Raw genomic sequence first — 15,553 nt, forward strand, 5'->3', positions numbered from 1 at the left:
TACCCATAGTCTGGCACAACCACTCAACTCTGCTACTGAACTGCAGAAGCAGGCCTCCACGATGCATAAGCAAATGGGCATGGCTGTGTTCCAATAAAACCTTATGTACACTGAATTTCATCTAATTTTCACATCACAAAATAATTCTTTTGATTTTTTTCAACCATTTAAAAATACACAAATCATATTAGCTCATAGGCAAGGCAAAAACAGGTGGTAAGATCAGCTTGTACCCTGGTCTAGTAATAGAAAGGCTTACAACTTGGAAAAAGTGGCACCATGCATCAGTTTCTCTTCTCTTTCTTCTCTTATACAAAGAGATGCCATCGAGCCATAACTCTCAGAAATGTTACACAGATAAAATTAGAGATTGGATGATGTACAAATGCCAGGCATTTTTATCTCTTGTTCTTTGGAGAGGCAACTTTTAGCTAACTTTCTACTTTAGTGGTTGTAAAAACTATACCTTGTCTCTGGAGAGTCTTTTTCTAAATAACGTAAAGCTAAGGGTTTTCTCAGGATACTACAAGAAGAAGAAAAAAGCTAGCTCTTTAGGTTTGTCTGAAGATGTCCTAACTTTCTTCCCAGTGGTTTATTCCTGACAGTTCTGATACCTTTTCACGGCTTCATCCCACCTTGTATTTAGTCAGTTTGTAAGCTGTTGCTTTGGATTTGACAGAACTAAATGAGATACCTGGCTTATGGGGCAGAAACTCTCATGATTTCATAGGGTTGTTGGAGGCCAGATGCCTCATAAGGGAAATTCGTGCTATTTTATTTCCCTGTTTATTTCTAAAACGTGGCTCATGATGTCATTTATGGATGAAGGCAAGGGATTAAGTCTTAGTGGTTGAGAAGAGTAAAATGTACACTTTTGTTTCTCTCGATTGACATGAAAACAGTGTCATTCTCATTTAAAATGCATTGATGTGTTTTCAGGTTGTTTGCAGCCATTGAAATATCTGTCATTTGCTTTATTTAAAAATTTCAGGTGGAAAAACCTTGCAGTGGTGGTCAAGATTTACTTCTTTATCCAGCTAAGAGAAAGCAGCTTTTGAGAAGTGAACTGGATGGTGAAAAAGTGCCTCCATCCCCACTACCTGCTCCAAAACAAATACCGCCATTAAAAGGGTGTCCAGCAGTTATGCCAGGAGACTTTAAAGAGAAAGTTGCGGAGCTTCTGGCGAAATATTCAAGTGGTCTTTGGGCCAGCGCACTCCCCAAAGCATTTGAGGACATGTACAAAATGAAATTCCCTGAGGATGCCTTAAAAAATCTTGCCTCGCTTTCTGATGTATGCACCATAGACTACATTTCTGGAAATCCCCAGAAGGCCATTCTCTATGCTAAACTTCCATTGCCCACTGACAAAATCCCAAAGGATGCAGGGCAATCACATGTCGATTATGATATCAAGTCTATGGTCGAACAAGAATATTTGCAGATAGAAGAAAACATTGCCAAAAGTGCTGATACCTTTGTGGAGAATACGCCAGTTCCTCCGTTAATCATTCCGACTGAGGCATCCCCATCTGTATTGGTGGTTGAACTGAGCAACACAAATGAAGTGGTTATCAGGCGAGTTTTATTTTCTAATTCTTTAGGATACTGCTGTACTGTTGTCACTTGGCTATTCTTCCCGTGGATGCTGGAAGTTGAGGAAGAATAGTATATTTTTAGTTCTGTAGAGTTATAATGAAGTATAACCGTAATTCTTGTTTTTACATCTTGTACATTTCTCTCAACTGCCAGAACTGTGTTTGTATCTTTTAGGAGATTAATTCTTATTTCTTCTACATTAATGGTTATATATGTACATTTGTCTCTCCCAGTAGACAGTGAGCATCTTGAAATCAAAGCACTTTAAAAAATTAATCTCTGCATATATTCTGAATATTTGGTAGATTTGTTAAATATGCAACTGTTCTCATGAGAAAAGATAACAGTATTAAAATTGGAATGATAATATGGTCTGAATGCAAGAAGAATCTATGTCAAAAGCATAATGATAACTGTGTATATCAAAAGCAATGAATGTCTAATCCATAGAATAAGTAAGTCACCCACTAGGTAGGTAATACTATTTAATCTGGGACTGTGTAGCATTTTACAGAAGTCAAAATAGCCAAGCACTGCCTACCTAGTACAATACATAAGATTAGCCCTTGGAGCCAAAGGTACTCTCTGGTTACTTGGTCCTTTTGATATCATCGTTGCCTGAGCGGAAGAACCATTGCCAAAGTGGCTGATGATAGCTGGAATTACAAAAGATGGTTCAGCCCCAGGCACCTGACATGGACTTTTGGAGAAAATATAGAATACATAGAAGATATTAAAAGACTATAATTTGTAGTTTCTAACTTGGGATAAAGAATGGAACCAGTGTAGCTGGATCTCTGGAGGCACCAGCCTAGAGTATGGCTGTGGACAGAAAAGGAAAAGGCTGAATCAGAACAGTGTCCAGGCTTCTTCAACCAAAATGTTGAAATTTGGGCTGTTACTTCTCCAGAGAATCATAGGTAAGAGTCTGAGTGGGTAATGAAGTGGAATCAAGTGTCTTGGTATGCTCAAACTAGATTGTACAGAACCTTTAGAGAGGTCTTATTCTGTACAGAGGTAGTAAATGAATAAAGCTTTTATTCTAAGATGCTGTATTGCCTGAAGATGTAAATGGATTGTTGAGGGTTGGGGATTCCACTGTGGTTCACTAATAAACTGAAGTAAAGGAAGGATGTTGAGGAGCACATTGCTAACTCGTACCGTTTAGAAGAAATCTAAGTCTGCCTCCCTGGCAGGATCCTTTGGTGTGTGTTACTATTAGCTGTCGGATCTGTTGTCAGAGACCAAGCACCCAGCACTGGGCTCGACATCGACAGATCATATGATTTCTGATGTTCTAACCAAGGGTTGGCAGGAATCTGGATCAAGTCCGGGACTTCAGTAGAAGGGTTCTAATCTATGTCAGGATGATTAGGTCCAGGTCTTCAGATTGTTTAGATCCCCTTTTCCAATATAAATTTGAATCCTGGAGTTAGTATTCTACCTGTTCAGCACAGTTGCTGGCAGCCAGCAAGCATGATGGGTAATGCGTGCTGTTAGATCCACCCAAGGTCAATGGCATCCCCCACCCACCATCCCAGAGACTCAGTACATTCCAACCAGGCTGAGCCCTATTCTATATTCATGTCTTCACCCAGGTAGACAGTAGGCTCTGGAAACTAGGCCTGTGACTCATGAAGGGTCTGAGGAGGGGTTGTGGCACAGACCTCATATCAAGTGTGGGAATCCTTTGTCTTCAGTGTCAAAAATTAACTTTGTGAAACTTTGTACTTACGGAATACCTGAATTAGCCTACATATCATTCTTTGCCCACTTGTTCAGGTAATTGGGAGACAGTGCAGGACTTCATTCTTCCCACTACCCACCATCACACCAACCATAATATCACCTCCACCCAAGCCAAGTAGCCATTCTTCTCTGCCAGTTGTCATTGAGAGTGGATTTCATGCTGCTTCTCTCCACCTTCCTCCTCCCTAGCGGATGTCTGTGCTGAACACACGACCAAGTCACAGGCTGCTGCCCAGGCCTCCGGGCCGGTTAGGCTCCCAGGGCCGTGGCAGCACTAAAAGGAGGACCTGTGAGACTCCAGGTCTGGGAAATGGGCACTCGGCAGAGCTACAGACCTCCTGGGGGACGTCGGAGCTGAGAGGCAGCTGCACCCCAGGCAGCACCTTACCATTTGTAAAGCTCAGTAAACTTAACCAGCGGAGTGTGACAAAGCTTCTTCAGCTGTTTCTGGAGTAAATAAGATGCATGCAATATTTGGTTTTAAAATAGCCATTGCTCAAAAGAGGCATTCTTTTCATTTTGTGTAGGACCTTTTAAAGCTTTTTTAACTCTAGTAACAAATAGATTGAATAGGGTATCTTCTGTCCTGCTGATAGTTACCAAGAATGCATGAAAACATTTTCAGAGGAGTAGTCTCTTAAAGCTGTATAGGAGCACTTGGGCCCTGGGTAAAAGCGGAACAGTGCAAAGGGCAATGTGCTTGTTGGCATACCCCCCATCTCCCTAGTCAGTGATTCTGGTGCCGTTACGGCATAGCTTCCAGCTAAAAAGGCTTCATCCTGTGGTTGAGACAGCTCCTGTTATAGGAGCTGAACTTGATTTGCTGGGTTTCACATCCTAGAAAGAGGCCTTTGATGGAATTGTCCCTAAGTACTAAAAGGCAAGAACACAAGAGCCTATTTGTGGCACAAAGGGAAATAGCGTGTTTTAATAATCAACTGGGACGAGGTGACTGCAGTTTTAACAGCAGAAAATTGTAGAAGGAGATAGGCCATATCCTGAAAAAGCCTTCTCAGAAAGCATACAATTTAAGAGAGATTTAGCTAGAAGCTATCATCTCTTTAACGGTATCAGAGCTCAAAGTTTTGTTGTAATTTGTTTAAACTTGTCCAGTAAGCTGGGGAGATGGGTTGTCACATGGTTGTGTTTAGTGCATTTAAGGCTTTGTTTTTCTCTCTTAAAATTTCGTTGGTTGTCAGGGCTTGAGTCTTGTTCAAACCCAGCCTTAAGGCAAAACCACCAACTGGATTCTCTTCTCAGTAATCCACAAAGATTTCCAGCAGCCTTAGTAAAAAAATCTTAAGCAGACTCTTGCTAATCTGGCCTGCACTGGTGTCTCCATTTTCCACCATATTTTCCTCTCTTCCCTTCCCTTGAATCTTTTCTCAGCCTCACCCTCACCGAAGTTTCCCTGACTGCTTACTGTTACATCCTCCAGCTGTCTGGATTGTTGTCAAGCATTTGATCTGGTGTGTTCGGCCCTGGTGTTGTTTTACATGAGCCCCATAATATTATATTTTCCTTTATCAAGACAGAAATGTTTGCTAAATACGTGTTCTCCTACCCATTGACATAATCCATGTCTGAGACTGGAAAGATGGCAGTAGAAAAGAAATGAGAGTGTCGTTAGTGAATTCCTGGTGAATTCCTGTCATTTTCCTCCTTCTGGGTTGCTTCATTTGTGGTCTCTTCCTTTAACTAATTCAGGTATGTGGGCAAAGACTATTCTGCTGCTCAGGAATTAATGGAAGATGAGATGAAGGAGTATTACAGTAAGAACCCCAAGATCACACCAGTCCAAACTGTGCATGTTGGGCAGTTACTGGCTGTAAATGCTGAGGAAGATGCTTGGTTACGGGCACAGATCATCTCGATGGATGAAAACAAAATAAAGGCAAGCACTGTTTACTTTGTCATAGCATTATGAAGAGGCACACATTATTTTTCAAACGTAGGTGTTGCTTCTAATATTGTGTCCTTCCTAACTCCATTTAGTTTTTTCCAGAAGTTGACAAGATAATATCTGTAAAAGATTATCCCTATCAGCTTTTAAGTCCATGGTAGTCATATGATCTCAGAGTTTGAGTTTAAAAAAAAAGAAAAAAAAAGTCTTCTCCATGGCAGTATTCATAACCCATGATATAATCAGGAAAGGGTCTTTATTTCCATTTTCAGGAGAGACATAATAATTACCGATCAAACCTCTGTGGGATTCCTATCAAGATCAGCACTTTGGAGTAAGGGAAGCAATACAGACCAGAGGATGTGACATCCCCCCCTCCCCTCTTATGCAGCCAGCCGAGGACCCCAACACGACTCAGGTTGTGCCCCGAGAGCTGAGTGTTGCACTCTCCGTCCGCTTGGAGAAGTCAGAGGACTCTTTGGCCTGTCTCTTGCATCAGCAGGCTCCAAGACTTCAAGACTTCCAGACTTGGCCATGTTCTTGGCTGTCAACCTCTGCCCCATGGCTTCTTCTTTCCTTCAGTGCAGAGATGGAGAATGAGAACTCTCTTACTCTCAAGGCACAGTTTTGTCTGGGTTTTGCAAGCAGGGAAATATACTTCTATTTCTGCAGCCTCTGTTCCATAATTTGAAACCTATTTAATTATGGTGTTGTCAGTCCCTGGCAAATAACCTTTGTGTGTCACTGAGTGCAGATACTGGTCACTGAACCTGGGCTTAGGTCCATCAGATACTCTGCCCTGAAACCCCTGGCCCCAGGCACAGGGTCAGGAGGGTCAGAAAGGGTACTTGCTGTTTCTTACCCAGATGGTTCAATACAAGAGGCCCTGGCCCTCTATGGAAGCAAGCTCACCCTAACCACCGAGCCACCCTTAGCCACTCACAGAGAAATTTAGGAAATTCTTTAACTAAATCTACAAAGATACAGTTTTTAAGCAATTTGGTCTGACTATAAAAATCTGAAAATTGGAACGGTTTGGCAGTTTCTTAGAAAGTTATTACACTTACCATCTGACCCCTAAGTCTTTACACAAGAGAAGTGAAAATATAGGTCCACCAAAAGGCTTGGACACAAGTTTGGAGCAGCTTTATTATTACTAGTTCCAAATGGGAAACAACCCAAATGCTTACTAATAGGTGAATGTATGAGCAAATTGTAGTATATTCATAGAATGGAATACTAGTCAACACAAAAAAAAAAGGCATGAACTACTGAAAACAGTCACATGGTTAAAACTCATGAACTGTGAGAGCAGTCAGATACAAAAGAGCTATCCTGTCTGATTCCAGATAAGTGATGGCTAAGAACAGCTAAAAATTCATCTATAGTGATAGAAATCAGATCAATGGTTGCCTGTGACAGGAGGTGGAGGGGGCTTAATTGGAAGGGGGTAAGGGGGAATTTTTGAAGTGGTGGATGTGGTCTGTATCTTGATTATCATGGTCATTGTATGGATATATACATTTATCACAGCTCATCAAACTGTATACTTTAAATGGGCATTTTTCATTCAATGTAAATTATATGTGGATAAAGTTTGGGGAAAAAAAAATCTGGAACACGTTAAGGACCAAGCAGAGAACTGAGCCAGTGGGAAGCACAGTGCGATTAGCGGCTTGGGCCTTAGTCCTGCCTCTGCCTGGGAATAGTCATGTGCCCCTGGTCAAGTCCCTCCATCCCCTTATCTGTATCTCAGATGCCCTTCCCTGCATGAAAACACTCTGATCTTGTGACGCTGTCTTCAACTGGAACCTCCTCTGGGAAAGAAAACCTTTCACACAATCTTAAGATTGGCTAAAGAAGAAGTAAAAACCAAAAGGGCAGTGTCATGAAAGCCAGAAGGAGAAAGTATCCCATCGGGGAGAGATCACCAGCTGTGGCATCGGATTGCTAAGAGCTGTGGCTGGTGTTGGGGGTGAAGGGGGCATCTCAGTATGTTATACGGTCTCATAAGCTCTTAGACTGCAGTCCATGGAACAATTCTGTTCTGAGCTTGTTCCCCTCAACCCTGTGAAGCAGACAGACATGCAGTTCTCCTTTTCTCTGGAGAAACCCCCGCTACTTAGCAAGTCTGTTTCTCTTGAGCTGTGCTGTGCCTGGCAACGAATACAATTCCCTCCTTGCTCTCCACTTGTCAATCTTTGGTGAGTGTGGGAAACAGGAGTATGAAGTCATGCCCTGAAGTGGGTGCTGGATTGGGCCCAACCCAGACCGGCATCCCAAGGATGTCTGATGATCACTCAGGTGGTGCGGTGAGGTCTACGGCCACTTGATGGTGCCAGAGAACCAGGAACAGACTGGGGCTCCGCTCCAGGCCTGGGCTGCTTGTGCTGATCCCAAGGCATTAGGGAGAGAAACTCCACTCAGCAGCGCAGGGCAGAGTACGGTGTGAGTCAAACTCGCAACCCATGAGCAAGTGTTTTGTACACCGCAGCTGCCATACAAATGCACAGTGTTTGATTCAGAAAGAAAGAAAGGAAAGAGAACAAGCTCCAAACGTTACGGAAATCCTTTGAAGATTTTGGAGCAGTTATTCTTTAGTCTTTTGATGCTAGGAATACAGACTGAATTTCCCTGGAATGATGATTATGTCCTACTGATATTATGTCCTATTGGTAGACCGTGTTCTCTGCATTCTAGGTCTGGGAAGAGCAGAGTCCAAGTTGTAGGTAGTGATAGCTATTAAAGGAAACAAGTGTTGCCTGACTCCTGAGGCTTATGGGAAAGAAGAACAGGTGCTGCTTTGGGACTGGAGTAAAGGGCCCAGACGCCTAAATGGCTGCGCCACAGATCTCGGCCTACAGAAGCCCTGAATCAAGATAGGGACTCTGGGGGATGATTATCTCCATCATGACATACAGGCCCCACAGACCCACTTATCAGGTGGTCTGGAAGGGTATTTAGAGTCTCTGCATCTCTTCTTTTTTTCATTTGATTCCCTGCTGGGGAGAATTTCTGTTTTGTCTGTTTAGTAACAGAATCTAGGTACTAAGAAGCTGGCCTTTGGGCTTAATTTTTCTACAGAAAGTGAAAGCACCTGGCTCTCTGCTACATGGTATTTCTTAGTGGTGCCTTAGCTCTGGTTTCTGTTTTGTTTGAATAGCTGTCATCTGTTTTAATTTAGAGAAGCATACTAGGTTTTTAATGCTTTCCCTCAGATTATTAGTTATCGTTCTATAGTTATCATTCTAAACCACAGCTCATTATTTCTAGTTTTATTTTATGGTTTTAAATTTTTAAAATGCTTTTATTTTTGAGAGAGAGAGAGAGGGAAAGAGCACTCACATGAGTTGGGAAGGGGCAGATAAAGAGGGAGACACAGAATCCGAAGCAGGCTCTAGGCTCCAAGCTGTCAGCACAGAGCCTGACATGGGGCTCGAACCCACAAACGCTGAGATCATGACCTGAGGTCGGACACTTAACTGACTGAGCCACCCAGGCACTCCTAGATTTTATTTTCAAAAAAAAAAAAAAAAAAAAAAAAAAAAAAAAGAAGCTTTTTTTAATACATTTCTTTCCAATAGAAGATGTTATTAATATTCCAGAGATAACATCCAAGCTCTCAGTGATCTGTGCTAATGGTGAGGAAGAGTCGTGCAGGTTTCTGCAAACACAGAGCTCTGTCCAGCAGATTTGGGGCCTTTTGTTGAGCTGGCTGAAGGCCTAACCCAGCTTTGCTCCACTGGGAAGTACCTATTTTTACAGTGCAGAATTCCCTGTTATCTAGCCATAACGCCATTGTTGTCATCGACAGAAAGCATCTGGATCTCTCAAAGCGCATAGCTGGGAGTAAGTAGTCACAAGTGCTGTTTTGGGGATTTCAAATCTGATAAATACTCCTCTGTAGGTGACACCCTCTCTAGAAACCAATCCTGCTCCCTAAGGATGCGCATCATTAGCAGAAGTACGGAAATCAAGACAGGAAGGGGCAGGGGCAGTCAGGGCTGTGGATCTGGACAGTTGTGCTGCTGAGAAGCTGGCAGCTACAAGGCATCTGACTGAGTTCAGTCTTACCTCGTTCTTCCTGTTGGCGAAGAGGAGTGAGGCTTGGAGTCTGGGGCCCTGGCTTCCCTGGTCCCAGCCCTAGCCTTTCCTTTCTGGACTAAGTCAGGGGCACCACCCCTGCCATTTTCCAGGAAGTCTAGAGCCACTGAACTTGTTTTTAGGGAATAAATGGAACCAATCAAATGTGTCAGATGTTTTTTAAGAAGTGAGGATGAAGAATTTTACTTGAGCCTAAATGATGTTTTTCTTATCATTAGGTATGCTATGTTGACTATGGTTTTAGTGAAAATATTGAAAAGAGCAAAGCATACAAATTGAACCCAAAGTTCTGTTCACTCTCATTCCAAGCTACAAAGTGTAAGCTAGCAGGTAAGAGGAACTTTTTTTAAAGCGCTCTCCATTTTGATACATTATTACCATTGTACCTTTGGGCGGTTAAATCCCAAAATGACCTAAGTATCTCAAGGTCTTATAATGAGTTATTTCTTGAAAGGTATAAATAAATTCATGTTTAATGTCTTTACAAGATGTGACCATTATCAATATGTTATAATGTTTTTATTATACTTTATTGTGCGAATGTCTATTGGCCATCTTAAAGGTTTTGTTGTTGTTGTTCAAACTGCCCTAGCAATGCCAGCCAGAGGCCCTGCCTGTATCATGGGATTTGATCAGTTTGGATCCTGTTATTTGACCTGTTGGGAAGTGACTCTCCGCTTCTTCCCCACTGAGGTGGCCTCTGGCTACTGCTTGTTATCACCTAATGCACCTTCATGCACCCAAGCCCAAGTTCATCCTTCTCTGGCACAGTCCACATACCATTGTTCTTTTCTTTCCTCCTCTTGTGTGTGAGAGGGATGCTGTAGGAGTAACCTACAAGCATGGAGGATATAGTGGCCGTGTTAATATGAGGAAAGACACGGGAGTGTGTAAGCATCATGCCAGGAGAGCCCGAGCTAAATTCAGAAAGTGATCACAATTCTTCAATGAAAATTAGCCCTGTGAGAAATACCTCCTTCTCATCCAGAAAGGGTTTTTATGCCAGTGGGGCTGGGTATGGCTCTGTCTGTGAGGTAGATCCCAAGTAGTTTTAGAAGCCTCTTATAAGCCTGTGGGAGTTAGTTTTGAAAAGAACGTATCAGGAGCATAGGACAAGATTCAGGATGCTGAGATGAGAGATTTGGTGAAAGCTGTGACGTTATGTGTCCGGAAGAGAGAACAAGAAGAGAGAGGTAGCTCACAGGGACTCTGAACTCGTGCTTATGGATTTCAAGGGAAAAATACAGAAATGGACCTCATGACACCATTGGGGAAATGATGAGCTAGTTTTAATTAGTTTAAAAGAATAACTTAGAGTTGTCATGTATATGTTACATAGAATTACAATTTTCAAAGAATTTAAAGAGTTAAGTAGACCACAGTGAAATTCACCTAATACCTATATTATGTTAAATACAATTTAATCTTTCTTTGATAAATCACAACGTTCTTTGGTATACCCAGAACCATCATGGTGTACTTAAGAAGAAATAAAGAAAGAAAATAATTGTATAAATTTCCAATAAATGCATGTTCATTTTATATGAAACAATTGTATATTTAATTAGAAAATTTTAAAGATCAAGGGTAAATTTTTAGGAAAAACATTACAAATACATAACTGGCAGATATGACTGACTGATAGCTTCTTGTGTGTATTAGTCTTTTTGTTTTAACTATGTGTTGGTATATAAAGTGAAGTCCATTTCTGCTAAGGTGGAAATTCTGATAGACCATCAACTTTTCTTTTTGTTGTAAGATTGCCTGCCTTTGTGTAATCATTCAAAAAGGTATTCTCACTACAATATATATATTTTAAAACCTAAGAATGGGTAACGTGAACAAGAGTGTAAAACAAAGCTTCCCTAGAAAATTTATAAGTATTTGGTAGTAGATTCACTGTTACAGTAAGCGGCCCAAACAGTCCCATGCAGTCTATTTATCTTAAAATGATTCTGCTAATTAAGTAGAAATTAAAATAGTCAATATTTTTCAGGGTTGGAGGTTTTAAGTGATGATCCTGATTTAGTGAAGGTGGTTGAATCTTTAACTTGTGGAAAGATCTTTGCCGTGGAAATACTTGACAAAGCAGATATTCCGCTTGTTGTTCTGTACGACACCTCGGGAGAAGATGACGTCAATATTAATGCCACCTGCTTAAAGGCCATCTGCGACAAGTCTCTAGAGGTTCACCTTCAGGTAGCACTGTGACCACTCTAGTTGTCTGTCACACACACTGTAGGGAAGAAAGGTAGCAGAAAAGAATGGTATAAATTTTAGGCTAACAATTGATAGGGACAGGTTGCCTGTGTGTCAAGGGAGAAAAGGGGGGGGGGGGGCTCACGGGAAGAGGGGAAAAGAAGGCCAAAACATAAATAGGAATTATTAGGAATTGGGTTTTTGTTTTATTTCCCAGTTTCTAGAGTAAAATTATATTTTATAAGAAATTATTTTGCAAAGATAATAGAAGCAGATAATACAAAAGAACAGAAAGTTAGATAAGTGAAGATGTTTATTAAATTGTTAGCTTTTACAGTTTTAAAAGGTAAAAAACATAAATTTTCCACAAAGAAGGAAATCTTTAAATAAATTATAGAACAGCTACTCTAAAGAATAAGATGAGATGTTAAAAATGGTCATTTTATTTTTTTATTATATATTTATTTTTAAATATATATATTTTTTATATATTTTTTTTTTAATTTTTTTTTCCAACGTTTATTCATTTTTGGGACAGAGAGAGACAGAGCATGAACGGGCGAGGGGCAGAGAGAGAGGGAGACACAGAATCGGAAACAGGCTCCAGGCTCTGAGCCATCAGCCCAGAGCCCGACGCGAGGCTCGAACTCACGGACCGTGAGATCGTGACCTGGTTGAAGTCGGACGCTTAACCGACTGCGCCACCCAGGCGCCCCTATATATTTTTTATATTTATTTTCATTTTATTTACATTTATTTATTATTAAATATATATATTTAAGTATTTGTAAATATATATTATATATAACATATTATATATTATATATATATAATTGTCAAGTTAGCTAACATGCAGTGTATATATACAGTGTGCTCTTGGTTTTGGGAGTAGATTTCCGTGATTCATCGCTTACATACAACACCCAGTGCTCATCCCAACGAGTGCCCCCTCAATGCCCATCACCCATTTTATTTTATTTATTTATTTATTTATTTTAACTTTATCCATTTTTGAGAGACAGAGCGTGAGTCGGGGAGGGGAAGAGAGAGAGGGAGACACAGAATCCAAAGCAGGCTCCAGGCTCTGAACTGTCAGCACAGAGCCCCATGAGGGGCTTGAACCCATGAACTGTGAGATCATGACCTGAGCCAAAGTCGAACGCTTAACTGACTGAGCCACCCAGGCACCCCTGCCCATCACCCATTTTAAATGATTTCCCATGGCAACATTGGGAAAACATTTGTTTAATAAGTAGAACAACAGTGAATTCTCTTTATATTATGATTTGACTAAAAGTTGGCCAAAATTAAGCCTTTGCTATGATTATAATTTTTAAAAATTACTAACATTCATGCAGCCGATAAACACAGGTAGGAAAGTAGGCTGATGATGGGACTGATTTTGTGGGAGTTTTTTATTTTCATTTATGTTAATGTTGCAAAAAGTATTTTTTATGTAATAATTATTTTTCTAAATTAATAGGTAGAAAATAAACCAAAATGAAAGACACTTAGCCTTTCAGGCAATGAAATGTGGTAATTAATGTTTGCAAAATGTGTACTTTGTCCCTGAAACAATGATATCAGGTATTCCTTTTGGAAAGAGAGGTCTCCAAATGAGGTTTTCACATTTAAGTTTCAAATTTTATTCTATCATCCTATCTATTCTCCTGCTTGCTTAAAAGATGTTAAAATGCAAAGACTTTTAATGTGATTATTTAGGTAGATACCCCTAAAGTAGGTAAGAGCTGTGCTCTAGTCTCAAGCTTCCTTGGTGTGTCCTTTGTTCCAGATTGATGCTATGTACACAAATGTCAGAGTGACTAATATTTGCTCTGATGGCACACTCTACTGCCAGGTGCCTTGTAAAGGTCTGAACAAGCTCAACGACCTTCTGCATAAGATAGAGGACTACTTCCATTGTAAGGTACGGCAGAGCGACATCCACCTCGAAAATTCTCAGTTCCAAACAAGAATGGTCACCAAATGGTATAAGTGTAGTTTTTGAACAATTCAAGGTAGAAGCTGTAGAATGGTAGGTAAGAGTCCTGGACTGCAGAACTTAAAAAACAAAAAACTACTGGTTTCTGCATTACAAAATGAGGATAATAACAGTGTATATATCCATAGGATTGTTGTGAGGAGTAGCAGCCAAACTGCTTAGCACAGCACCTGGCACAGAGTAAGGGCCCAGCGACTGGCAGGTTTGTTATTTACAAGGCACAGTTGATGATGCTACAGTGCGGCCGCTGTGACTTTGTGTGCTAGAGCCAGCTGACTCCCCTGCCTCGGGCAAAGACAAAACCATGGAATCTAGGAGGAGAAGAAAACTTCTAAAGCATCACTCCCCAAGCTCTTTATGGTCCATGAGAACCTACTGCCTTGGTAAATGTGGTTCTGTGTTTAAATTTATTAATAAGCTCCTTACCCTTTGATTCTAGTATTATTTTCTAAACCAGGATCTGAGGAGGTTTTGTTTTAAAGTTCTAAGGTGATGTTCTTACCTCTCTTAGGGTGTTACAATTGTAATCCAGAATATGCTTGGTTTTGAGTGATTAAATCCTAATGCCATGTGGGTCCTGACCCTCTTGCCCTTAGAAGTGAACCCTTCCCTCCAACCTCCCAAGCATACCAAAGTGCCTCGTGGCTTCATTTGCAACATTGTAGTTTTGCTGTTTGGGTATTCGTTTGCCTTACACAGTGTAGGCTTCTTGAGGGCAGAGACAGAGCCTTGGCAGGTACTGGTAAGGACCTAATTCATTTAGGTACTACAGAATCTAATCAAGTATCCTACATAGAATAGGTATTCTAAAATATTTGTGCTGAATCGGGTTAGATTTGTATTCAGACTACAGCCTAGAACTGAGGCATCAGATCTGTAGCTTTGTCTCTTTCTGTATTACAGATGTCTTAGCTGTATCTCAGGGTCATTGCTTAAGTTTGGTTTGCTAATCTATCTTGGAGAAATCTAAGACATCTAGAGAAGCTGACTCCAGTGACTCATTTGCATGCATGTGCTTATTATTCATGGTGGTGAAAAGTCCTCTCGATAGTCCCCAGTGCGCTGGTAACCCAAATGTAGACACACTGCCTTTGGGGAGAGTACAAACATTCACCCTGAATGGAGGAGACCGTGACAGGTCCTCAGCTTTAAGCTACAGCAAAGGGGAGGATGAAGAGGCCTATGGTCGTGATTTGTTGCCATTTCACTGGCACTGACACCCATATTTGTGTTGATAACACTTGTTTTGGAAGTAAAAATCTCGTCTTTGAATCTAAATGTTAAAAGTTGGCAGGAAGAGGCCTTCTGGACAGCTAGCCCAACCTCACTTTCATCCAGGCTCTTCTCCTCCTTTTTGGCAGATTCATCCTCCCTCTTCATGTTTAACTGATGGCACTCGTGCCTGGATGCATCATACTGACCTGCACACTTATGTTTGTAGACATTTTAACAGGTCTGATTTATGGGCCACGTGTGAGGAGGGAGAATAGAAGATGCCATCAGTAATGTCTGAGAAATAAGGTAGAAATCCCATCACCCTCGTACACGCACCACAGCAGACTCCTCATGGGAAGCCTGGCGAAGTGCAGGTGCCCCAGTGAGCCTGAGCCACAGTGATGTTTTTCTGGTGGTGTAGCAATACGCTCCTTGCTAAGAGTAATGAACGTGTCACGCATTTCTGTTTTGTAGCACATGACCTCCGAGTACTTCGTTTCATTACCCTTCTGTGGGAAAGTCTGCCTCTTCCACTGCAAAGGAAAATGGTTACGAGTAGAGGTAAAAATCAGTCACTTCTTTTTTAAAGCTTATTGTGAAACATTTCAGATATACAAACAAGTTTTTTTAAAAATGGAAGAAGTACCCACATATTCATCACCACGGGAGAAATAAAACATGACCAACATGGTTGAGGCTCTATGCCTGCCTCCATTTCTTCTACTCCCACTCTGGAGGAGGGGAACTGCCCACTGCGTGTACTGTTTCTAATTCCTATGCTT

At 41.1% G+C, this 15,553-nt stretch overlaps 1 protein-coding gene across 6 annotated transcripts in view; it reads left to right on the forward strand.

Moving 5' to 3' along the window:
* Positions 1-15,553, forward strand: part of TDRD7 (tudor domain containing 7) — a 73,890-nt gene that overhangs the window by 45,262 nt on the left and 13,075 nt on the right. For 5 of the 6 annotated variants that reach the window (XM_040481755.1, XM_040481754.1, XM_040481759.1 and 2 more), the window contains 6 exons: positions 992-1,578; positions 5,056-5,242; positions 9,574-9,685; positions 11,352-11,554; positions 13,347-13,481; positions 15,246-15,332. In XM_040481755.1, the coding sequence (XP_040337689.1) occupies positions 992-1,578; positions 5,056-5,242; positions 9,574-9,685; positions 11,352-11,554; positions 13,347-13,481; positions 15,246-15,332 (1,311 nt within the window). The remainder of the gene's footprint in view (positions 1-991; positions 1,579-5,055; positions 5,243-9,573; positions 9,686-11,351; positions 11,555-13,346; positions 13,482-15,245; positions 15,333-15,553) is intronic. The other variant, XM_040481757.1, reaches the window with a different exon arrangement.

Source organism: Herpailurus yagouaroundi, unplaced genomic scaffold (genome assembly GCF_014898765.1).
Source record: "Herpailurus yagouaroundi ecotype Mexico unplaced genomic scaffold, PumYag 160, whole genome shotgun sequence".
NCBI classification, from domain to species: Eukaryota; Metazoa; Chordata; class Mammalia; order Carnivora; family Felidae; genus Herpailurus; species Herpailurus yagouaroundi.